The sequence below is a fragment of the Sorghum bicolor genome, chromosome 9, assembly GCF_000003195.3.
Source record: "Sorghum bicolor cultivar BTx623 chromosome 9, Sorghum_bicolor_NCBIv3, whole genome shotgun sequence".
NCBI lineage: Eukaryota > Viridiplantae > Streptophyta > Magnoliopsida > Poales > Poaceae > Sorghum > Sorghum bicolor.
In genome coordinates, this window is record NC_012878.2 from 40,778,965 (window position 1) to 40,803,799 (window position 24,835).

General features: G+C 43.0%; 3 protein-coding genes across 5 annotated transcripts; 1 reads left to right on the forward strand and 2 right to left on the reverse strand.

Moving 5' to 3' along the window:
• Window positions 3,681-7,128, forward strand: LOC8083736 (uncharacterized protein At5g01610). The gene is made up of 3 exons (XM_002439557.2): window positions 3,681-4,011; window positions 5,400-5,454; window positions 6,612-7,128. The coding sequence occupies exons 1-3, from the start codon at window positions 3,925-3,927 to the stop codon at window positions 6,980-6,982; spliced, it is 513 nt and encodes a 170-aa protein (XP_002439602.1). The 5' UTR covers window positions 3,681-3,924; the 3' UTR covers window positions 6,983-7,128.
• LOC8061325 (agamous-like MADS-box protein AGL29) lies at window positions 14,696-16,905 on the reverse strand. Of its 3 annotated transcripts, none has more exons than XM_021447265.1 (4): window positions 15,687-16,905; window positions 15,527-15,559; window positions 15,213-15,405; window positions 14,696-15,097 (listed from the first exon to the last, which is right to left on the reverse strand). In XM_021447265.1, exon 1 carries the CDS (start codon window positions 16,623-16,625, stop codon window positions 16,026-16,028), a length of 600 nt encoding a protein of 199 aa, XP_021302940.1. In that variant the 5' UTR covers window positions 16,626-16,905; the 3' UTR covers window positions 14,696-15,097; window positions 15,213-15,405; window positions 15,527-15,559; window positions 15,687-16,025. The 3 variants fall into 3 exon arrangements, with proteins under 3 accessions (XP_021302940.1, XP_021302942.1, XP_021302941.1); XM_021447267.1 differs by having other exon boundaries at window positions 14,696-15,127; window positions 15,687-16,006; XM_021447266.1 differs by lacking the exon at window positions 15,527-15,559.
• Window positions 18,152-24,684, reverse strand: LOC8083737 (cytosolic endo-beta-N-acetylglucosaminidase 1). Its single transcript, XM_021448403.1, has 11 exons — window positions 23,876-24,684; window positions 23,638-23,775; window positions 23,445-23,554; window positions 23,233-23,344; window positions 23,033-23,140; window positions 21,366-21,478; window positions 21,212-21,293; window positions 20,634-20,714; window positions 20,104-20,153; window positions 19,358-19,493; window positions 18,152-19,076 (listed from the first exon to the last, which is right to left on the reverse strand). The coding sequence occupies exons 1-11, from the start codon at window positions 24,350-24,352 to the stop codon at window positions 18,291-18,293; spliced, it is 2,193 nt and encodes a 730-aa protein (XP_021304078.1). The 5' UTR covers window positions 24,353-24,684; the 3' UTR covers window positions 18,152-18,290.

The following is a 24,835-nucleotide window of genomic DNA, read 5'->3' on the forward strand; positions in this document are numbered from 1 at the left end:
CCCGCGAATTGATCCTGGATAGTGTAACACGGTGATCTGTAGTTCACTTGATTAGTGAGTGTGGTTTGTGTGGGGAATAACTCGCCAGCTGGTTAGAAATCGATTCGAATCGCCATCGCTCCTGGATAGTGAGCACTTTACATGAGCTTCGTCCTCGTAGTAAGGACTATGGAACACTTGGGTTATAATGATAAGTGATTTATGAATGCTATGACGAGGTACCATCATATTACTACATTTGTTTACAATAGTGCAGATGCAAACCTAGAAAATAGGTAATGATAATATCGAACTTGAGCTAATTAAAAGAAGAAAGGTTTTCTTTAGGCTATGTTTAGTGGAACAGTTCTTTTATGCAAAAAGTCTCAGCTACCCCACCATATAGCCTTCATGATCCTTGAAGAGTCTTTATTTTGATTTATGACGGGTAAGTCTAGCTGAGTACATTTTCGTACTCAGGGTTCTACTCCCATGTTATTTTGCAGATGGTCAAATGTACTATGGTTATTGCATTCTCTGCTTGTACCCAGCCATGGGTGATCACTCTACCTCCTCTTTTGCTTTTGTGGGAATGACCGAACTATGGCACTGTATCAGACTAAGTATGTGTGTGTTATTTTCGAACTATGAAGCTTCCGCTACTTGAGAACTTGGTTTGTAATAATTTTAAAAACTCCGATGTATTTTATGAATGTTGCGAACTGGATGTAAGTGTGAATGGTGACCGCTAAACTTATTACGATCTTGGTTGTATGTACGATATGTGGTTTGAAATCCTTCGAGATTTCACGGACTACCGGAATTATATGGGCTTAAGCTCGATGGTTTGACTGTGTAAATGGTCACTATTAGACTCTTGTAATTTGAACGGTTTCTGTTACAACGGGGTGCCGCCGCACTGGCCTTGTGCGGACGCAGTTGGGGAGCTGCTGAGCCCATGGCGTCTCGCGAACAGGGCGTGGGCGCGGAAGCCACGTCGGCTAGCGCGGATGAAGGAGGCAACGCTGATGGCCTAGCGTACATCGACGGGGCGACGCCAGCGGCTTGGTTCGCTCTTGCCGCAGCGGACGCATCATCCCTTCTCATCGCGAGTTAACTCCGTGAATGCTCGTGAGGCCGTGACTCAACGGACAAGGAGGAGGGGCAAAATGGGAAGAAAAATAATGCATGGCAAAAAAAAAAATTAGATCGAAATCCTACTCAGGGCATATTTGAGGGTGTGCATCGTTTGAGAATGGTAAACATGCGAATTACATTTACGAAATGACAAAATTGCGAAGCCCAATTTTCGTAATGATAGAATTGCCATTTTCTTGGAGCAAAGGAGGTGGGAAGGTCGCCTTTGGTTCACGCTTCACAGGAAATTCATGGGAGCACTTGCAGCGTTTCAAATCGTGGTTAGTTTTAAATTTTATCTTATTTTAGATTAAATTCGTCTGTATTCTACTACTTGCAGCGTTATAAAATCGTAGTTAGTTTTAAATTTTATCTTATTTTAGATTAAATTTGTCTAATTCTACTATGCAGCGTATCAAATCGTAGTTAGTTTTAAATTTTATCTTATTTTAGATTAAAATCGTCTATTTTTTTCAATGCTTACAACGTCAAATTAGTTTCATTTTATATCCATCACAATATACTCTCTGTGTTCCAAAATAAATGTAATACATGGTGATCAAACTTCTTTTAAAAATTTTAACTAAACTTATAGAAAATATTCGTATTTATATCTTTAAATTGTTTTATTATAAAAATATATTCAATGATTCATCTAATAATACTGATTATGCATCATAAATATTTATAATTTCTTACATATATATATATTCAATCAAAGTTAAAATATTTAACTTCTCAGTAAGTGATATGTCTTTTATAATTTTAGACAAAAATGAAATATTAATATTAATATATAATAAAAATAATGATGTATAGTTCAAAACAGAGAGAGTTAGTTAATAACTTTGGTATCAAATATTTTGCACCCTCATCATTTTATTTGGTTATAAGCATTCTGTTGACGCTCAAAATTGGCGAAAGTGCATAATGGACTTGACAATCATATTTCTATCATTAATACGGTTAGAGAGCATATTTGGGTCATTTCATTTGGAGCTCGGACAAAGAAAACATCTTTTAGGGTGACCTAGACGATACAAGAATAGACTACACCATTATGTTTCTCACATTGAGCTGATCGAAAAATATATATGGACCACCCCGTTTGGAGTCATGATGAATTAATTGCAATTTTTAGAAGGTTTTCTGTCCTGGACATGCACTAGAACCGTCTATCACCGGTTCGTGGCCGCAGCAAGTATCATTGTTATTCGTCATATGTCAGAAGTGTGGGTCTTCGGTGGTTGAAGCACTCAAAACACGCAAGAGACACAGTGATTTATCCTGGTTCGGGCTATTGAGGCCCTATGTCGAGCAATGAGATGTTCTTCGTGTTCAAGAGCACCCAAATCGGGGGTTATAACGAAGAAGAATAAGAGTTTGGTGGGGGATTGCTCTATGCTTCCTATGGTTCGTTAGTGGTGAGGTTTCTTCTCAGCAAGTAAGGGAACCAACTAGAGGAGGGACACTTTGTTGTTCCTCAAAGCCACTTAGTGTTTTGTTTTGGTCGATCAGATGAATGATCTCTCTTGACCTCCTCTTCTTGTGGGAGGCAACCCTCCCCTCCGGGTACAAGATAGTTTGGAGGCTTCGGTCTATAGCCTTCGTGCGCCGAGCATAGGAGTTCAATTGTAACATGGATGAATCTTGGTTTCGCCATGGAGTCGAGAGCACTACAGGCGCCACCTGATGTCACTCGTGTCCCTGACACTTGACTATCAAGACTGCCTGCTACGGTTCAACCTACACCGAGTGAACTTTCTCGAGCTTCCTTAGTAATGAAGGCGCCTTGCCTTAGGAGTTGACTAGTAACCATCCATAAAAGTAATAGTTTACTTATATTAGTTGATGTATAAAAATATTACCCAAAATTATTTTAAAATTCAAGCAGTTGAAATATAGGAGAAGTGTTATTCAAATGACTTCTAAGAGATATATTTAAATTGCACTAACTTGGACCATTAGTTTTAGCCTATCTAAACAGTTTTTGGGTTACCATGTGTTCTCCTTAAAAAATTCTGTAGTTTGTGTCCACTTTAAAAGAGAAAAAGAAAGTTTGTGGGTACTCCTTAGTCCATAAATATTTTATTTTCGAAAAATAACTTTAACTAAATATATATTACAAAATATTAGTACTTATGATATAAAATTGATATTATTAGATAGATCCTTATATTTATTTTTATAATTATTTTATTTAAAAATATAAATGTTATATATATTTCCTATAAAATTTAGTCCACGCGATGAGCATCTAAACAGATGCGACCTCACTTTCGCCCGCTGATGGGAAGTCATTTTCTTTATTTATATACCATATAAAAAAAGGGAAAAGAAAAAAAAACTCAACTCCGTGAGAGAAGAGGGGAAACAAACAACAGCTCACTAGAGATGGACCCGGTGCACGCACTAACCTGAATCCCTCGGTCCCAGCGCGTGGTCCGCCAGGTCCGGTGTCCGTCTGGCGCTCACGATCCATTGCCATGCGTACACCGAGCTCACGCAGGAACAGGACAGGAGGGAGAGAGGGGAAGAGACCACAAAGCAGGAGTGCGCGTGCGTGTGCGTGGGCGTGACGCCGTGAGCCCGTGACCCCGCCGCAACGAGAGACGGAGAGTCCACGCTCCGCTGAAGAAGCAACGGCAATACCCCCGGCCCGACGACGAGCACAGCTGCACAGCGAACTGGCAGCGTCCTCACTCGTCAGTTCCATCTCGTTCCCCAATCTTCTCTCCCCGATTCGATTCGAGTGACCCGTCCGTCCGCTCCAAATCGAAGAGGAAGGGAGAGAGAGAGGAGAGGAGCATGGATCAGGTGCTCAACAAGGTGGGGAGCTACTGGTTCAGCAAGAGGGCCAGCAAGGAAATCGACTCCATCGGCGACGACATCAGCGTAAGTGCCCGCCCGCCTCCCGCCTCCCTATTCCTCCTCCTGCCGTGCGCGCCTCTTAGCAAGTCGGTTCTTCACCTGCATTGCTTAGCCTCATCGAAGAACCGAGGTTCCGGATCTGACCTCTTGGTTGTTGGGGGTTCCTCCTTCCTCGCTAAGGGATTGGCGGCGCGGCGGTTAGGGATGTAGGGCTTGGGTTACAATCAGGAGCGGACTGCGGGAGCCAACTTTAATTTGGAATGTTGTTCGCTGGAGCCTGGAGCTGAACTTGGAGCAGTTCCCACCCGATTCGTCTTCCTTTTTTTTAAGCGCGCGACTACGGGCATGGATCATGGGCATGCAGTTATTTTCTTTTTCGCTTTGTTTTAGTAGATGCAGCATGATTTTGGCGCACTGCGTTAAATCTTCTCATGTGAAGTCTGGTCCTCGAATCTTGCCATTGTGGTTCCCATTTGTTGCGATGAAAATTGAAAGCTTAGTTTCCTGTAGGCAGCTGGCAGCGTAGGAGCCGGTCGATGAAGGTTTTCATCACTGGCTGGGCCATTGGCTAAACATTTTTTATTTCCTGTTTCATTTGCTGTGTCATGCCGTGGTGCCATGCAGTTGGCACATCATCTGGCTCATCCTCTGCAGTGCCAAAATCACCTGGAGCAATGAAAGTCAAGTCATTGTGGTGATAAAATCCAAATGGGAGGAGGATTACACTGTGGGTTTCAGGAAGTTGGGTTGGTCTTGGTCATCAGGGTGGTTGCTGTAGATTAGCTCTACAGGTTCCTTAGCAAAGCATCAGATTCACTATTTTGTATCTTTAATAACACTGCTTACTATGCATGATGTATGTTACATCTGGCCTGTGAGCTGTCCATAGCTGGTTAAGTGTTAACTTGTATATGGCTTGTATGAATCTGCCTGGAACATTTTTTTAAAAAAATAAGTGAAGCATTTCGGAATCGAGTTTCTATAATTACAACTTCTACAGAACCTTAGTTTCTGGTTGGTCGTGTTTCCTATAGTCACTGGTGCATGTTTTGTACGGGTGTGTGCGGCTTGTGTTTGAGTGGGGCTGTTCTTGGCTTGCTCTTTTTTTTTCTCTTCCTAAAATGACATGTAGCTCTCTTGCATAGTTCCGAAAAAAATAAACTCCAACTTCTAGTCTCAATCATCTCTACATATCATGGTTGCACGTGCAGCATAGCAATAACATACTTTTCCAAAATGTAATTTTTGATGGATTAATGTACTTTGATATTATGCGCTGTCTATTAGTATAAGTAATACCATGTAAATATTTCTTGCTATCTGTGTTCCTAGTTCTGCTGGTTGGATAGGTTAGCCAAGTTTGTATGATCTACCTCTGAGTTCTGACATTGAAATATTTACCATGAACCCAGTCGATCTCAAGCAGCATTGGAGGTTCAGCCAAATGGATGGTGAACAAAATTAAAGGTACTGCATATTTGTGTGTCTGTTCTTTATATCCTTCTAATAGCAAAGTGATGTGTAGCAATTAGCAAATAACCGTATTTCTTGGTGTATTGCATAGTGTGCTATTTTTACATACTTAAATGTCAGCATGATTTTTAAGTAAAGTTCGAGCATACTGGCAGTAGATGTGTCTGATGAAGTATAGGAGAATATCATATAACAAACAGACAAAGTTTATACTTTGCTTATCAATAACTAAATGTAGCTTGTCAGATCTGTATTTTATCATTAAGAAAATCAGAAAAGACAAGGAAGTTATTGCTGCTTACAAAAAAGGAGGTTGATGAAAGGAAGAACCTGATCTCTAAGTGATATTTCTAGAAGTCATGCATTTATAATAGTCACTTTTAACAATTTAGGGCACAATGTGCAAGAGAAACCAAGAGGTTTCAAAGTATTGGAAAGCTTGTCAGATCTGTATTTTATCATTAAGAAAATCAGAAAAGACAAATTGATAGTCTGCTAGGCAGTTAGAACTATTGCTGCTTACAAAAAAGGAGGTGGATGAAAGGAGAAACCTGATCTCTAAGTGATATTTCTGGAAGTCATGCATTTATAATAATCACTTATGACAATTTAGGGCACAATACGCAAGAAAAACCAAGAGGTTTCAAAGTATTGGAAAGAAATGATGGGATTAATGTACACACTTCAGAGTGAACAAACGAAATGAGCTTTCTTAATATCTGGAGGTGTCAGTCTGGGAGTTGGTAGCATTTGTTAAATGTGAGTTTGTCCTACAGGGAAAATGTTCACTTATTCTCCTAGAGACGTGTCCTGTACCTTCTTCATGCAATCTGAATGTGGGGTGTTTATCTGTAACTACAATAATGTGGAAGGAGCTTAGTTGAATTGATAAAGAAACAAAAAAGCATGATCATGCTAACATATTATTCTCAACCTATGTGATTGTGTGTTAATGTCCTCTAATTGGAACTGTTGTTTGCATAATTTTCTTGCTGAGTGGTTGCTGAACCTGTTCAATTTGTGGTAAATATTTTTGTTTGCTCAAGTGCTAATTGCACAGACATTTAAGGTGAAATTACTCGTGTGTCGGAGGGCAACAGGCGAAAATTTCTCATATCCATTGATCTGATTGAAGCATGTCCTGGTCACAGGGAAGATGCAGAAAGCACTGCCAGACCTCCTCAAGGAATATGACATGCCAGCAGGGCTCTTCCCACGGGACGCTACTAACTATGAGTTCAATGAAGAGACAAAGAAGCTGACAGTGTACATCCCGTCAGCCTGTGATGTTGGTTACAAGGACTCGTCAGTGCTGCGGTTCTTCACCTGTGTGACCGGCTACCTTGAGAAGGGGAAGTTTTCCGACATCGAGGGCATGAAGACAAAAGTGCTGGTCTGGACCAAGGTGACTGCCATCAAGACCGAGGGCCCAAAGGTCCATTTCACTGCTGGCGTGAAGAAGACTCGGAGCCGTGATGCCTATGAGGTCGTCAGAGATGGTATCACCATAGATAAGTTCTAGAGCATACCTGGCGGGAAAAAATGCGATGTAATTATTCAGATATGCTTCTCTCCTCTCAGTTGGTACACCAAAATTTATACAATCTTGTGTGCTAATTCTGCATTTATGTCTGGAAGTTTAATATGCTTAATACTTCTCTTAAAAGATGTAGAGTTTTATGTAGTTTTTTATTACATCAAACTGTTAGAGCATGCGATAAATTGCAGTTGGTGCATCATTAGGAAATTGCATTGAGCTGCACTCTTAGAAATAATGTGTCATTTTGTTTTTTTTTTCACTTTAGTGAAACAGATGCATGAAAGTGTGGTATCTTAAGTTTCGAACTCTTGACTCCATCTCAAGATCTCAACGCTTCATTTTGTTTCGCTAGTTGTGGTTAAATTTGTTAAACCTCCTTTAACTCAAAAACGAGAAATCTTACATCCTCTAACATTCAAAACTGGACAAATTTGGTAACGCAAGATAAGGTTTTGAGGGTCATTTGCCATCCGTTTCTAGTTCAAAAACAAAATTGGTACCACAAGATAAGGTTTTTAACCACGCAAAACATCTTCAAACCTACAAAGAAAAAAAAAACCTTAGAGATATAAAAGGATAGCAAGGATAAGATACACAAAAAAAAAACTTGGAGCTCTTGAAATTATCTTTGAAAGGTTTTAAAAATTGGATTGAGCTCAGGAATATGATAAAAATATCTACAAAATCTACAAAATCCCCAAACCATTCTTATCAATATCTAAACACACTTTAAAAAAATCACAACAAAACATGAGATGTAATAATACTAGTTGCATTCATGTTGGTTGCATCTCATATTTTTATAGCGAAGAGTTTTCAAATTTTCTATGGACATTGATTAGAATGTTTTTTTAATTTTCTAGATTTTTATGGATATTTTCCTAATTTTTTAGAGCTCTCCGAGATAATTTCACGAGCTCTAAATATTATATTTGTGTGTATTGTCGTTATATGTCTCTATGAATTTCTTAGATTTTTTAGAGGTTTGAAGATATTTTTGTGGTTTAAAACCTTAACCCTCACGCTATCACTAGTCAAGGAAGCGAGAGAGAGGCTGTCGCGCGAGTGAGGGCAACCTTGCTGCCATTGAGGAGAGAGAGAGAGAGAGAGAGAGAGAGAGAGAGAGAGAGAGAGAGGTGTGGGTGGGTGAAGATGATTTAGGAGTTATATATTTGAGGTCAGTTTTGGCTGTCGTTTATACCTTCAACCGACGGTAAGTACTAACTATTTTTCACTGATGATTCATACCATTGCTGATTTAAATGGAATGACTTTTGTACTCCGTACTAGTGTATGCACATATAACCAAATTATAAATATAAATAAATTTATATCTATGTATACTTTATTAATATTTTAAGGGATGTCTTGTTAGTACTTCACACTCTCTCTCTTGCTAGTTCAAGATTGATTAGAGACAATACAAGTCTAGTCCAAAGATGGCATGTGTCTATACGAGTAGAGTAACAAATATCCAAGCACGTTATATAGTCTGATTCCAAATTAAAAACGCAATCACGATGCATAACCCAATCCCGAGATGAATTGAAATGGATAACACAATTGGTGAATAAATATTTGAGTCCCAAGTCATCTAATACGTGGTTTACTTAAGAGCATCTCCAACGGTTTTGCAATTTTCGTTTTGCAAAACAAGGAGTTTGCCAAGTCTTAAATCAATATGCCAAGTCACAAAATTGAGTGTTTCCAATGGTTTTGGCAAAATTGAGTTAGCAAAATCAAATGGTGGACCTGGTCGTTATTTTTTCATGCGCTTTTTCTCTTCGCGCCGTCCACTCCATCGGCGGCGTGTGTGGAGATGTTTCTGTCGCGAGGCGGACGGCGGCACGTGCTGACTTTGTGTCACAATCGGGACGGCGGCGCGTGTCGAGGGGTTTCTTCGCGAGGCGAACGGCAGCGCGTGGTGAGACTTTGTGTCGCGAAGAGGTGATCGGGACTTTGTGTCGCCAGAGGCGGAGCTCCCCATACGGCAAGGTGGGGCAGCTGCCCCAGCTAGTGACGGTGGGAAGCCCCTACCCTCTCTTCTTCCTCAGGCACGACGTGGTCATCATAAACAGAGCTGCGTAGAGCTGCGTAGGGGCGGCGTCCGGCCTCCGGCGGCGCGACTGAAACTCATTTAGGGAGAGGGTTGTGCAAGCGAATGCCAAAGGCCCAATAGTATAGAGCCCATCAGCCCAATAATTGCCTAGCACATCAAGAAATCACTGACTTAATCCCTAATCTCCTGACTTCCCGAGCTCCAATGACAGATTGGTGACGATGTTCCCATCAGGAACTCAGGCCATCACCGCCCCTAGTGTGTCATCATCGTCACCGACCTTGCTGCAGTACGTCAAAGCTCCTTATTGTCGCCCACTGGTGAACCATGCCGCTACCTGCTGGCCACCGACGCATCTTGGTGCCAACTGCACAGTGTCGCTGCCTGTCGGTGCCCCTTGCTGGCTTGTTGTCGGCTGTGCCGCGCCAGCGTGCAGGGCAAGCTGCTCCTCGCCGGTGCCCTATGCCTATTTTACCTGCTGGAGCTTGTGCTAGACCACATGAGTCCTAGAATCATCAACCGCCCTGTGAAGAACCAAATATTTTCGGAGCTATGAGTATGATCTGCCTCACCTAAATTTTTTGGCGAGCTCCGCCACTGTGTGTCGCGATATGTCGCGATGGAAGTTTCTCCTATATGGCGCGAAGAGGAGTCGGAGGCGCGGGAGACCAGAAACCGCGCGGGAGGAGAGACCAATCGGCCTTTGCCAAGTCGTTCGGAGTTTGGCAAAAATGCCAAGTTTCCTCATTTGCCAAAATGCAAAACTCAAATGCAAAACCATTGGATACCTCAATTTGAGCTTTTTGGCAAATTAGTCAAATGCAAACCTCAATTGCAAAACCGTTGGAGATGCTAACAAGCTGTATGTCTCATTACAACGTCCAAACATATAATAGATTAATTAAGGCCGCTTAGACCCATTAAAAAAGAGACCACAACAACTCATGATAAGACGCATAATCCAAATCTAATTGTACGTCTAGAGTGTCCAATCTAAAAATGCATCCAAATAATTACTATGCCCAGGCTTTGCATCCTACATGTTTGCTTAACTGGTAGTCACGCACCATGCTAAAGCCTGGTCCTTATGCATGATGTAAACTCACAATAAAATATGCTGATAAATTCTCGCATATAGAACTGATGTTTTGCTTAAAAAAGGACATATTTAGAGGAGAAAAAACTCAAAACGACATACGAGATATTGGCCTCCAATCGCATCACATTTGCAATCTACATACTCCCTTCGTATATGATTTAAAAGTTGTCTAGGACAGCGATAAGGTCTTCAAAACACAACTTTAATCTCTTATTTTTATAAAACATTTAAGAAAAATGATATATGTAATACTTTTATAAAAATATTTTCTAATACAAATTTATTCATATAATTTTCACATTTACAAAATCAACAATTTAAAAATTATTAATAATTTATATTCCCAATGTTTAATCTAAATCTTGTTAAAAATGATTTCTAAATCATACGCGGAGGGAGTATGCCATTACAACAATAGAACGGTGTGCGTTGGAGGTGATCACCAAATCGTCCTAATTTTTTACAATTTGGTCTTTTTTTTTGAAAAAAATTCTCTTTTGGACCTCTGGAAAACTTAATCTCAGTTTTGGACCCAAGGGGGTCGACGCCAGGCTTCATGGCGTCGAGGTTTCACGGCTCGACGCTTCCTGGCCGAGCCCAGCGCGGTGTCTGCGTGGCGGCTTGCGTGGCAAAAAAAAAATGCTCGGCGCCACAGATCACGGCGTCGACCTCTTTAATCCAAAACAGTCCGCGGCTCGCCCTTTCCTCTCTCTGTTCGCTGCTTCCTGTCCCGGTTCATGCTCGCCGACGCCGCCTCCCTCTGCTCGCCGACGCCGCCTCCTCCGCTCGCCGCGCTCCCCTTCCTTCCGCCTGCTCGCCACGCGACCCGGTGCCGCTCGCGCCGCGCGTGCCCCGGCCCCACGCGCTGCTCCCTCGGGGCGCGCCGCGCAGCGCACCCTCGGGTCCGCGCCTTCTCCTCGCCGCGGTCGGTGGGCGGGCAGCCGACCCGGTGTGCTGGTCGGCTTGGGTGCTGGGTCGGGGCCGAGGGCGGCGCCTGCCGCGGTCGGTTGGCCGGCAGCCGGCCCACACCTGCCTCCCTCCGACGGGCAGGACCCGAGGCGCAACCGTTTCCTACAGTAGATTAGAGGTATTTTTTTAATATTCAATTTGTAGTTGGCATTCTTTTTATAATTTAGGTTGTTTTTGAATTTATTTTTAGTTAGTTATTAGTAAATAATAATTTAGTTAGTTATTAGTTTTATTAGTGTTATAATTTAGTTAGGTAATTCATCTAGCAATTTTTTACTTAGTATAGTTTTGGTGTTAATTAAGTTAATTTAGTATTTGTAATAAATGTAGTTACCAAACATAGTTATATAGTTCGGTAATATAGTTATATAGTTGGGTAATATATGTCGTATGTTCTTATTAACATAGTTATGTAGTTAGCAAATTTAGTTATATAGTTGGGTAGGTAGATTCTTATTAAATTAGATACACATATACATAATAATTTGTATGTGTACTATAGTTCTAGTTGTATTAGTTATATGCCTAGTAACTTGGGTGTTTTGTATATCAATTAGATGGACAATTTAGTAACTCTATATCATAGAGAAAGTGTGGAGGAAGATCAGTTTGGCAATGTTGGTTTTGTTGGAATGCAAAGGGTCCCTTTGATGTTTGATGAGCAGCCCTTGTTTTCTGAATTGATGGGTAGTGCTCGTGATGAGCTTAAATGTAATTCGAATGAAGAAGAAATCTTAGTTGAGGGGGTACTTCATCATGGCCGGTCACGGACAATTTTTAGGCGGTTGGTCCCAATTGTATCTGAGGTTCAATGGGAGAAATATGTCAAAACTGTGATGAAGAGTGAGTTTCAATGTTTGGATTTGGTTGTGCGCAACTTGTCCAAGGAGCCAGCCCCTCTAGTGGATTCTCCTCTAAATTGCCAACCACCCCTTGGTGGGTTCTCGCCGGAACCGGCCAATCCGGCACCCTCAGCTCCCCCAGTACCCATTCACGAGGTGGGTGTGGAAGATGTGGTTGTCGTTCCTGATGCTAATTCCGGTCCCAATGAGGTTGGCTGCCTACAGACCCCTATGACCCAGACAATTCAATGTAAGTGTCTTAGTTGCATTATTCATTTTGTTAGGCTTCCTTTGTTTGATTTAGTTGTCTCAATTGTATACATATTTGTGGTTTTGTTGTAGGTGACAATCCAAGTAATGATTGTTGTCATCCTGTGCCTCCATCATTTAATGTTGACACAGCTTTTATAGCATCTAATAGTTTGGATGTTAATATTGAGGATGATGAGGAGCCCTATGGCACAGCTAGAGCTGTTGATTCCGATGATGACCGCCCAGTTGCACCTTTAAGTGAACAAGACATGAAGCTTATTAGACGTTTCTGTCCTGATCGTGATCCACTAGTTCACGAGTTTAGTGACCTCAGTCATTCTCAAAATGCTTATGCAGAGGGAAGAGATGACGAGCTGCTGGAGGCTCCTGAGCCTAGTGACAGTGTTCAATTTCAGAAGGGCATGATCTTTAATGACTTGCCCAGCTTAAGAAGGTGGTTACAACAGTATTCTGTAATACGTAAAAGACCCTTCAAGGTGCTGCACTCATATGTTGAGCGCCGCTACACGGTTGTGTGTGAGATGTCAGATTGCAACTGGAGGGTCTGTGCTCGTAAACAGAAGACCACCGGGAAGTTCAAGATCACAAAAATTATAGGTCCACACACTTGTGCTCAGACTGACCTTCAACAGAAGCATCGACAGTTGACCTCTACCCTTATTGCTAGTACGCTATGCACAACTTTAAAGGGTCAACCTAACTTGAAGGTCAGAACAATTATGGACATGGTTCAGAAGATATTTAAGTATGACATAAAGTATGGCAAAGCATGGAGGTCAAAGCAAAGGGCCTGGAAGATGATATATGGGGACTGGGAGGAGGGGTACGAGCAGCTGCCAGCAATGTTCAATGCAATGAAAGCAGCAAATCCAGGCATGCATTACGAGTACATTCCGAAGCCTAATGAATGGAGGAATGGGAGGCAGATATTCTTTCGTGCATTCTGGTGCTTTCCACAGTGTGTCCAGGCTTTTAGGCACTGTCGTCCAGTGTTATCAATTGATGGTACTTTTCTGCTTGGCAAGTACATGGGCACTCTTTCGGTAGCCATTTCCTGTGACGCAGACAACGCATTGGTTCCTTTGGCTTTTGCTTTGGTGGAGAGAGAGAACAAAGACAGCTGAGGTTGGTTCATGCGCCTTGTTCGGATACATGTCATTGGCCCACATAGGGAGGTTGGTGTCATATCTGATAGGCACCAAGGCATACTCAGTGCCGTACAGGAGCAGATTCCTACGCTTTTCAGTTTTCAACTAGGCTTTTCAGTAATCGAATCTAGGCTTTTCAGATGAAAATCCAAATAGACTTTTCAGTTTTGAACTAGGCTTTTCAATAATCGAATCTAGGCTTTTCAGGTGCATTTATTTTATACTACAACGGCTACCAACTATTGGGTTCATATATATATATATATGCAGTGGTGAGAGCGTTGCTACTCACTTGAGATTGTTCAGTTGAAGTTAAAATGTCTGGAGGGTCGTCTAGAGGGAAGGGAAAGGGAAAGGCGGCGATGAAGGGTAATCCCTTTCTTTGGGAGGGTCCTCTTGGTCCTAAAGACTTTGAGGAAGCAATTTATGATAGGTTCCACCTTGAGAGCAAACATGATTTTACTAAAGAGGCTCCACTGAGGGCATATGATGACCGAAAAGAAGAGTGGCCAAAATGCATGCATGGTGAGGATTGTTTGGTGCAGATGTACATAGAGGGGATAGATGGAGGGCGTCGTTTCTTCAAATGTCCACGAGCATGGGTAAGTCATATTAGTAATTCAACCTTCAATAAGATACTCTTTTGTGCTAAAGCTATATACTTATTGCAGTCATCCTTGTCAAAAGAGAACTGTGGCTTCACCAGATGGGTCGATCCTAGACCTATTCATCCCCATGCAGAGTACATCTACTACCTGCAGGACCGTATCTTTGATTTAGAAACGGAAGTTAGCAGTGGTTACAAGGACGACGAAGATGACGACAACAACAATGCTACTGGCTCCCAAAACACAATATGCAATGATCCATACTGCACATGCCCTAATCACAAGAACAAGGGCCCTCCTTCACCACCACCCCCACCACCACCACCAACAACGGGAGGATACTATGGAGAAGGGGCAACACAGTTTGCTATGTGGCCACACTACTAGGTCGAAGTGAACTAATTCACAGACCACATCCATATGTTTGTTGTTTGGTTTAATCACCTAAGGCATGTTAGGGTTAGTCGAAAGAACTATGTACCTTTGTGTGGTATATGTTCTCACATGCCATTTCCTATGCTTGTTAATTGTTTGAATTACCTAAGGCATGTTAGGTTTAGTCTCGGACCTCTGCACCCTTGTTTGGTGCATGTTTTGACATGCCATTCAATGTGATGTGTGCTACTAGTTATGCAATATACTAGTTCGTTAACTTCCATTTCAACTAATTATCCTCATTTCATTTCCTATGCAATACTCAAATAAAAATATTGTCTACTAATAATGAAACCAAATTAAAATTGCTAAAGTGCATTACATGACAACAAATTGAAAAGTCCAACACTAAACAATATTGTCCATGAACCAAACATAGAACAAGAAGGTAATGTAACTACTGAGTGCAACGAGGCCACTTTCCCTTCCGCTGGGCATCTGGATTCTCATCCATCGCTGCCTTCGCTCGGCGCACACGCTCAAGCTTCTTTTCCCTCTCCTCCCGAGCCGCAGCAACACGTCTTCTTTCCTCCTCTTCCTTGTGCTCCCTCTTTTGAGCCTCATCTCTACGTCTCTTCTCTAATATCTCTGCACGCTCTGCATCCCACTCCTTTAGGCCTTGTAGAAGCCGCTTGTCGGACTCCTTAATCTCAGTGTCGATCCACTGCTCAAAATCACACAATGGTGGAGGGGTCCGCAACAAATATATTTGTTCAAAAAATTAAATCATGCTTCATAGGACACAAAATACTAAGTGCACAATAGAAAAATTAACTTACAATAAAGTTACTGCGGCGTTGTTTTGGCGTAGGCTTCCAGGCAAAATTGGAACACATCCAATACCTCTGCCGATAGGTTTTCTCGTCTTCTGGAATTTCTACCTTGCAAGGATCACCACAAAAGCACATAGGTACTGGAATACCGCTAGGAAGCGGCTTGTGGATGTACGGACTCCCGGTCGTCCGGCCATAGCTACAGTTCAAAGAATTCAATTCTAAGAAATCATAGTAATTAACGATTCAACCGAAAACTACAATTTACCAAATGATAAATAATAATGAATGAAATTTATCGAAACATGTCGAAAGGTTACCTTGGTTTGCTACTTTTTCCACGACGTGGCATTCTACGATTGCGTAATATAAATATTAATCATCCATTCAAAAATCTAGTAATGGTTTATCTAAGTCTACAACATACGTGTAATATAGGTCAAATCAATGTGTCAGAAACTAATATGTGAAAGAGTATACCTGGCTCTTCAAGATCTATGGATCAAATCAAACTTTTGATGGTCGAAATATTGAATCCAAATTCGTGCTCGGTTTTTGGAGAGGAAGAGCCGAGAGGGGAGATGAAAATATAAACTGCGTCCACGGTAGCGAAGGGCGTCGGCTGATTTGTAGTAGAGAGCTCGACGTTGTGATCTACGGCGTCGAGCTCCCTGCCACGTCAGAGCCACGTTAGAAGCCCCGCTGGGCACAGCTAGGGACCTCGACGCCTTGATCCATGGCGTCGAGCCGTGATACCTCGACGCTATGATACATGGCGTCGATCTCCTGGGTCCAAAACCGAGATGAAGTTTTATAGGGTCAAAGAAGCAAATTTTTTTTTAAAAAAAAGCCAAATTGTAAAATGTTGGGCGCCGTCGTCGGCTGGGAAGCAGCTGGGGCCAGCTGCAGCTTGTCAGCGCGGCGCCGCACGTTGTCCCTGAGCCGGCGGAGCTTCCTGGCGAACTCCCGCAGCTCCTCCTCACCGAGCGCCTCCGCGTCCGCCTGCCACCAGAAGCGAACCCCGCCCGCCGCCGCGGCCCGGAGCACCTTCTCCCCGACGGCGTGCATCCGCGTCTTCTCCTCGGCCACGCGCGCGCCGGTCTCCTTCGCCCGCCGCGCCGTGACCTCCATCACCTCGCGCTCGCGGTCATCGTCGCCCTCGCCGCTGGGGAGCGGGGTGAACCGGCTGATAACGCGTTCGACGGAGGGGGCGCCCACTGCGGACGGCTTCCCCGTGGCGGAGAAGACGACGGCGGCGACGCGCGCGCCGCAGAGGAGGGAGAGCTCCGAGGCCTTCTTTAAAAGCCCCGACTTGCGCTTGGAGAAGGTCACCAGGCGGCTCTTGGGGTCCTCGATAAGGACCAGCTCCCTGCGCCTCCGCCCCTGGCTAGCCTTTCCTGCCCCGCGCGGCGACACCATCGCCGTCGCCGCGGCCGTTTTCTTGGTCCCGTACGTACTGCTCTCCCTCTCGCTCTCTTAATAACGAAGGAAAGAATTGCGATGGAGAGGATTCCCGTTGGGAACGGAGGCGTGGTGTATTTGTACTTGTTGACGAGGATATCAAATATGGAAGGCTCCGGGCAAGGACGCTGCGGTGGAGTTCGACAATCAGGCGAGGATATCCCAAACTCAAATATGGAAACCGTAGAATTCGACATGGATTCGACAACCAATTGTCCATTTAGGCCCTGGTCCTTGCTAAATTTTAGCTAGCTAAAATTATTTTAGCTAATCTTGGATAACTAATGGAACTAAACTATTTTAGTTTCTTTTAGTCAATGTGTTTGGAACTTTAGCTAATAAAGTAACTAAAGTTTAGCTAGCTAAAATTTAGCAAGAGGAACCAAACATGGTCTTAGTGGAATTCTTTTCTTTTTCTTTTTAAAGCCGGAACTCGAAATACGATTGATCAATTCAGAGCCCGCGGCCCGCTGCTGTTTCCTCGTCATCAAGATAATTGGAAGCAGAACGTTTTTGGACAGAACTGGTTGCAGCTTCACTGTCACCGTCTCCACGTTGATGCAGCATGGTCACAAAACTGTTGAGCTCTAGCTAGCCAGTTTGGATAGAACGTTTCAATGTCATGTGCAAGCAAACGTTTCATCTCACAAGCTGATCGATTGGATCATCATCAAAGCAAAAGGGGTAAAAGAACTGTATGTTACCTCGAGCTGCACCGCAAGGCAAAGCAAACTTGAAAAACGAGCAGCACACATGAAGCCAGGATCAGACAAGTTCGCCAACGAGATCATCAAGTGCCGCTCTAGGACACACAATTCTCAATCTTGCACGGTGGAACGCGCGGTAGCGGCGGCGGAAGGCGGGGTCGGAGATGACGTGGCGCCAGGACTTGCACACGAGGGAGGCGCAGACGAGGCACGCCGGCTGTCCTGCTGGGATGCGGAGGAGGATCTCGCCGACGAGGTCGTCCACCAGCTCCGGCGCCGCCATGAGGCTAGCCTCGCCGCTTCTAGCAGAAGCACTGTTACTGGACCTGTTCTGGTTGGCAGTGGAAGCGGAGCGCCGTAGTTTGATGCAGCAGCAGCTGGAAGTTCACGCAAATTGTTGAACTGGACCGGCATCGCCGTGGTGTATATAAAATAATAAATATATATACGTTCGAAATATCAGATGGCGGCTCGAGTCGCAAGCTGTGGCTACTGACTAGAAATAGCCAGACGACCTGCCTGAGCAATCAGCAAGTTCTCTGAATTTCGTGGAAATATCAGATGGTTAACACAATGAAGTCAAGTCAAAAGTTTCATTTCCTTTGGTGTCCCCATAACGGCATAGGGTTCTTTCAACCACCAACAAATTCATTCATTCAGAAGAATCTGCGTTTGCATGTGTCGGCAAGAGACCTCTCCAATTGGGACCACCAAATTTGCAGAGTTCTTGTATTCAAATGAAAGAAGCAAATTCAATGGGTGTACATGAACAACATATGAGCAGAAAATGTTGAAGGAACAAGCATTATTATTCATTTTTTATCCTTCTTATTTCTGTATGGATAACAAGATTATTCTGTGGGGGTCTTATGTGTGAAAGAATAACTGAATCAAGCACACCAGAGTTCAATGAATGTCACTCAGAATGGACAGGGGATAAAAAGAAGTTTGGACATTCCTCAAGTTCTTGCCAGCTTCCATCGTGTGCAAACGCTTGAATGAAGAATTTCAAACTGGTGACTTCGTTCGAAATCTCTAAGCCCGATACGTAGAAGGCATCAACACTAGCAACTCCAAGATAGCTTCTGGGAGCTTTCACGTCTGAATCTGCCGTCAACTTCTCCACGTAGATATTGTACTTGCTGAATGGTGGTTGTCGTTCATCAGGGGTCTTCAGCTTCCAGCTGATTTTCAGACTCACAAGTTCAGATCCGTTAGAACTTTTTGACCACGAGATGTAATCACCTTCAGTTACCCAAGATTCTGCTGGAGGGAACTCTGTGTTTTTGTCAGTATTTCGAATACTGATGTGGCCTAGTGATGCTTGATACAGTGATGATCCATCTACATGTTCTTCCAAGATGCTACCATCTTCTGTTTCTGGACTGATTTGGCCAGTAATTTTCATTGTGCAGACAATATTGATACCAGTTAATGTGTAGCCAGCACTGGACCAAACAGTTGCTTTGCAAAGGACCCAGTCTTGGTTATCTGGAGAATGTTGTTGCACAAGGACCCAATCTTGGTTATCTGGAGCGTGTAGCTCCACCTTATCGGCTTTAACATATGATCCATACTTGTGATTTTGTTTCTTTCTGGTGAATGTTGCAATGTCCTCTGCAACAAGAATTGATGTACCCTTTTTGTTTCTAGAAGACAGATCCAGGGACAACCCTAGAGCAGAGTTTGCATTGGCTCTTACCTGAAACAAACCACCAAAAGATGCAAAATCATGAGGCTGGAAAGACAAGGATCCATTGAGAAATAGAACACAAAGGTAAAGGGACTAAGGGAGCTCATGCAGTAGTGCAGTACCAGTGAACGCATTTCTCCATTCACATTCAGGGGATTTTGTCAATGTTGGTAACAATAAACAATCAATATAGTTCATGTGATTCAGTTTTATATTTCCATGTAATTAGATCATCAGTAAGAAGACAGTTAAGATAACACAATAAATGTAAATACATGTTTTGTTCTAACCGAATAAAATAGATGAACAGGTCCATCTTCCAATGCAAGTCCTCCATTAAAAATCCGTTCTGAGAAAACAATGTTCTGCCGAAGAGTTCCTTTGGCTGTCAAACAATTCCCTCCACTGTAAGGTCCATCCTTGAAACTATTAAGCATCCAGCAAAAGAATGTTATGAATGGAAAATAATTGGGATGATTAATTTGGAAAATAACGTAAGGAAACATTACTAAATGTACAAGAAAGATAAATGTTGTGTGCACTAAAGAAATCATCCAGTTCAATTGTCTGGAAAATTATAAAATCATAGTTGATGTAAGCTAATCGTGAAATTAACCAGAAAGCTTAACTTTGCTTCTAATAGTAACTGAACTAAGTGGAAGAAATACCCTATATGGCCAGGACATGTGGCAGTAAACACTTCAAATAATGCATTCCAAAACTTTTGGGGGCTCAAATTTCTCTCTTGTTCAGCAAGCTATTTTAGTGACATGCTAATTTGTATCATCTTAAATAAAAGATGATGCTTGATTTACACGATGAAACCTAAAGTCGAAATATTTAAGCAGTTATGAGATGCAAGTGCAAGTAGGTGATAAGTTGCATATTTCAGTAGCCTTGAGTTCTAACCTGTGTTTCTTGCTTAAAAAATAATATAAATCAGACACTTCACTTATCTTACTATAAGAAATGAAAACTGTATACAAGAATTCGATAAAGATGAATTAAAATGTAGCCAAAGAAGATGTGAACTTACTCCGTATAGGCTTGCAGGTGAACTTGATCTCTGGTGTATTTAAGCATAGGCTGAGAAAAAAATAAGGGACATTGTCACAGTGAACTTCAGGATAGTTTGATACATTCAGCTTTCATGAATAAGAAGCAAATTTCAGAAATGGGATAATGACACAACTAACATTCAGATGGTATGCAAAAGGCATTTTTTTGCATCCTTTAATGTAAGTTGGGGAAACTATAGATTGATTATTGAAGGACAAGAACATATATATATGGCAAAATTTGGGCTTATGGAAACACAACCAACCTCCAGTATCCTTGCCTAATTCAACTCAATCTACTAGAGACCCAGACTTGGAGTCCAAATACAACTCCACAGCCCTAGCCGACCTCTATATAGAGATCAGGCTGGCTGGACATGAGCCCATATGAAGCTAATAAGGCCTAAGGCCAATAACATAGCCCTGTCTAACAGTTAATCTGAATCAGCGTGTATATACAACGATACATGGAAGCATAACTCAACAGAACATATTGACAGCATGCTACCTGGAAACTTTGGCAAGAAATATTGTTCCATGGATCACTAGAGATTTGCAACCCTTCAACGGATACCTGATAACCATGACCCTAATGGGAACAAAAGTTTACAGTGCATCAATATTTCTGAACAAGGAGAAAAACAGGGATATACATTTTTTGACATTTGGCAGAGGAACTGCAAAATCTGGAGATGTTTCCAATCATCACATATGCTGCCAAAAAAATTGTATTTTGTGAGCATAGTCTACATAGACAACTGAGAGAACCAAACTTAAAGAATGACAGACTTTGAAAGGTAGTAAACTTATATGATAAATGCTCCTGTCTGCTGAACAAAACTTGTGAGTATGAGCACCTGAGTGCTCCTAGTCTAATATCGGAAGTATTAAAATAGTTATTCATGGCACTTAGAATCAGCATTAATGAGTCAGGGATTAGCAAAAACTGCTACATAACCTTTAATCCTGATTACCAAAACATGCTGCACCGTATTGCCATATTCTGAGAACATATATATGCAAGGCTTCCACACCCAATATGATAAACTGATGGGAATGTAGAATTGTAGATAATTAATCCAATACCTGATTAAAATCTGAATAGAATGGTAACTGTTCTGGATAGCTCCGAAGAATACCCCATGATTTTTCAACAAGGCCCCACCAACTGCACAGTTACTTGGTAAATACATTGCAGAATTGCGACAATAATAGCAGAAAGAAGTCAACAACACATTACTGATTCTGTGCACTCTGAAAGTCAGGTGGTTGCTTAGTTTCATATATCCATCCAGGAGCAAATATGGCAGCTGATATATCAACTTTCTTAAGTAGATCAAGGGCAACATTTGTCTAGCAAATTACAAAATTGGCAGTAAGTAAAATATTGGAAGGTGAGAAACTGAAAGGCAAAGTTTACATAAAACTATAAGAGCAAAGTAGCGATATGTACAACTGAGCATTTCAAAAATTAAGGGGGTGCAATCGCCAAGGTGTGAGGCCAAGGAGCTGATATGCGCGAGGGGACACCACTTGCCATTTTTGACCACCTACAGTACCTTTTGTGGCGCTGAGGAGCAAAAGAGAGAGAAAACTCGGCGGCTCTAGCAAGCGTTGTAGTAGTGCCGACTGCAGACGGCCTAGGTCTCATGTCATCATAAAACTATCTAGCAAAGCCTACTCAATTCAGGAATTAGCATAAAGAGCTATCTTGACGAGCAAATTATGATAGTGGGACTTCTCAATCTGTACCAGTGTGATGCACTATACTACTTGTCTACATGCATAGCTAAGATGGGAAGTCAAATCATAAAGAATAATCAACGAAAATACTAGCTGCAGTCCCTTCTTACTGGGTAACTGGTACTCTGTGAGCACTAGAACTGGCCAGATTAGCAGCTTGCAAACACGGCAGTAGTTACAGAGGAAGACACGGTGTTCGAGAATCTTTTCAGAGGAGGGCGCACCCAGGCTTACAACTTATACATTTATCAACTGTATATACATGAGTTCTCCCAACAGAAAAAAAAATGTATACGCAATACAATAGTAGTAATTCGATTGTTGTCTAATCAGAACAATTACTCTACAGCTATGTTTCAGGTCGGCTGGTCGAACCTGGTCGACCAGGGACCGACCAGATGATTAATCGTGATTAATCGTCGACCAGGTCGATTAATCGATCCTGGTTGACCCTGGTCGTCCATGTATATCAGGACGTATACCTATATATATATACCTCTCTATATATACTATATTATACACGATAAGGGAAGCATCAAGACTACATTAGTGTTTAGCTGGTGACTTATTTGTGGAAGTTGTTTTCCTCTCTTTTTTGCACTGTCCAGAGGTCCATATTCATGTCCCAAACTCCATTTCTTTGCTGACTTGCTGCTGGAAGCCTGGAATACCATAATTAGCAAGCAGCAACACTAATGCAGTCTTGATCTTTGACACACCTTAACAGCAGGACTGCTACAATAGCAAATAACTAACATTTAGCAGATCATAGCAGCCACACAACCACCATATTACATAACCAAAGTCCATGTTCTGGTTAAACAGGCCAAAAACAGAGTAACCAAACTGGTCGTCCATGTCCTGGTCGGACGATTAATCGCGATTAGTCGTCGACTAATCGGACGACCAGCTTTCTGGTCGAGCTGGTCGAGTCAGACCTCCTAATCGAACACTTGGGACCGATCAGGACGACTAATCGCGATTAATCGGACAACCTGAAAACATTGCTCTACAGTTGCATCAAGATAACACTAAGTACAGTTTAAGAGCCGCCAGCTAGGGTGATTACAGTTTAAGTTTTGAGTAATAATTAGGTAAAGCTACAAGAATTTTGCTAGTATAAGAATCGACCATCTGAATTAGATAAAAGAAGAGAACACATACAGTCCACTGACCACCACCGAATGTATTTCGTCCAAAAACATCAATACCCATGTATACATCATATTTTCTGTCTCCAGCAAGTGTAGCTGAATCTTGTGGGTAATTTTCCTGCGATTGTGATGACAATTTCAGCAGCATCACTTAAGGTTTTAAGTGGCTTCAAAGAGTTGCAGGGAAATAAAATAACAAGAGAGGACTACCTTCCATGTATAGTTGGAAAATAACCCATCACATACATCAAAGAATGGCTTATTGTACTTGTTGAGCTTATCCTGCCAATCAAGGTCACCATTCACAGTGATTGCATCATACCTACAGAGGCAAGTAAAAGCCAACAAGCCTCATCAACCAAGCTTGATAACTACAGCCTGTCATGTTCAAAGTTACAACACAGTTGGAAAATAAAAACCACCATATCACTAAAGATCCAGGAACTGCATCGTGCATTGTAGTGGTTAAATGCTTGACGAACTCTTTCAGGTTATCGATGAATTGAACGTCAAGCTTGACCTCAATGTTAATCTGAAGGACGATTCAGTATTAGCATTCAGCAATCAGCAGCAGGCATATATCCAGCGATCACAAGATGGCACAACAGAAATTACCAGCCAACCATCAAATCCCAAGGTATGAGCCAGCTCTGTGAGCCTTTCGGCATACATCTGTGCAGAAGCCTCGGTCGCGAGCATCTCCTTGCAAACCTCCACGCCTTTATCCCACTCTGTGATGAACGTCCCTAAAACCTTGGCACACAGACAAGAGGGAGAGGGAAAAAAAAAGTAAGCTCAGTTGAGCTGACTGAGTCAAGAACCGAAGCGGACGGGGTAGGAACAACGCGAAGACCTTGACACCGTGGATGTGGGCGGCGTTGATCCAGCAAGGCGGCGGGAGGGTGACGAGGTAGTGCGAGAAGTAGACGAAGACGTCGACGAGGTGCCAGTGCCAGAGCGCGTAGGCGTCCGGGTTGGCCCCGCCCTGCGGCGCCGCGTCGTCGCGGTATCCACCCTGCATGTCGTGGCAGACGAGGACGCGGCGGCGCTGCGGGAGCGGCGAGGCTGGCGCCGGGACGGAGGCCCTGTTGAAGGGGAGGTGGAAGTTGGCTTCGGCGGAGAGGTAGGCGCGAGAGGCGAGCGCGGCGAGGTCCGTGATCGGGTAGGAGATGGGCGGCGCGGGCGACGACGCGTCGAAGGGCGGCTCCCACGCGCGACGGTCGTCGCCCGCGGCGGCAGTGTTGCCAACGGACACTTCCGCGGCGGAGGGGAGCATGGCTCGGACACGACGGGCGAGACGGCGGAGGTGGCGGCGCGGGGAGACGGGCATGCGCCGGCCCGGCGAGCGGCGTTGACCGGTCGTTGAATTCGGGCAAACCAAAGCAGTGCCGCAGCCGGAGCTGGCAGTGGCAGCGTGTGATGTGGTGTGGCCCGCCCGTGGGGCTGTGGTTGACTTCCTCAATGGGTTGGGCTTTCAAATCTCTGCTTTCTTTGGGCCGGACTCAATATGGTGGGCTTTCATGTTTCAACTAATTATTTTTTCCCTTCTTTACGAATTTATTATGGTGGGTTTACAAATTCTATAGAACCAACAGAAATTGAAGGTGGCTATAGTGAGGAATTTTCTTTGCAGAGAGAAACCAGCAGAAATCAGATGGAAGTGACGAGGCAGACAAGTAGAGAGTCGTCGATGAGTTGAACATGTATATATAGCCTTCTTAAAAGAAAAAACATGCAAATAAATATATGAAATCTATTATCCTAGAGAAGGTAGTGCGTTCTGTGGAGTGAAGATGGGAGGACCGATGTCCCG

Excerpts from the sequence above, each read along its gene's own strand:
- LOC8083736 (XM_002439557.2), top strand. The coding sequence starts at position 3,925 with ATGGATCAGGTGCTCAACAAGGTGGGGAGCTACTGGTTCAGCAAGAGG. Across the intron at positions 4,012-5,399 it reads CCATCGGCGACGACATCAGC|TCGATCTCAAGCAGCATTGG; the intron begins GTAAGTGCCCGC and ends CCATGAACCCAG. Across the intron at positions 5,455-6,611 it reads GATGGTGAACAAAATTAAAG|GGAAGATGCAGAAAGCACTG; the intron begins GTACTGCATATT and ends TCCTGGTCACAG.
- LOC8061325 (XM_021447266.1), bottom strand. The coding sequence starts at position 16,625 with ATGGTGTCGCCGCGCGGGGCAGGAAAGGCTAGCCAGGGGCGGAGGCGC.
- LOC8083737 (XM_021448403.1), bottom strand. The coding sequence starts at position 24,352 with ATGCCCGTCTCCCCGCGCCGCCACCTCCGCCGTCTCGCCCGTCGTGTC. Across the intron at positions 20,715-21,211 it reads TCTATTCAGATTTTAATCAG|GGTCATGGTTATCAGGTATC; the intron begins GTATTGGATTAA and ends TGTTCCCATTAG. Across the intron at positions 19,494-20,103 it reads CACCTGCAAGCCTATACGGA|TTTCAAGGATGGACCTTACA; the intron begins GTAAGTTCACAT and ends GATGCTTAATAG.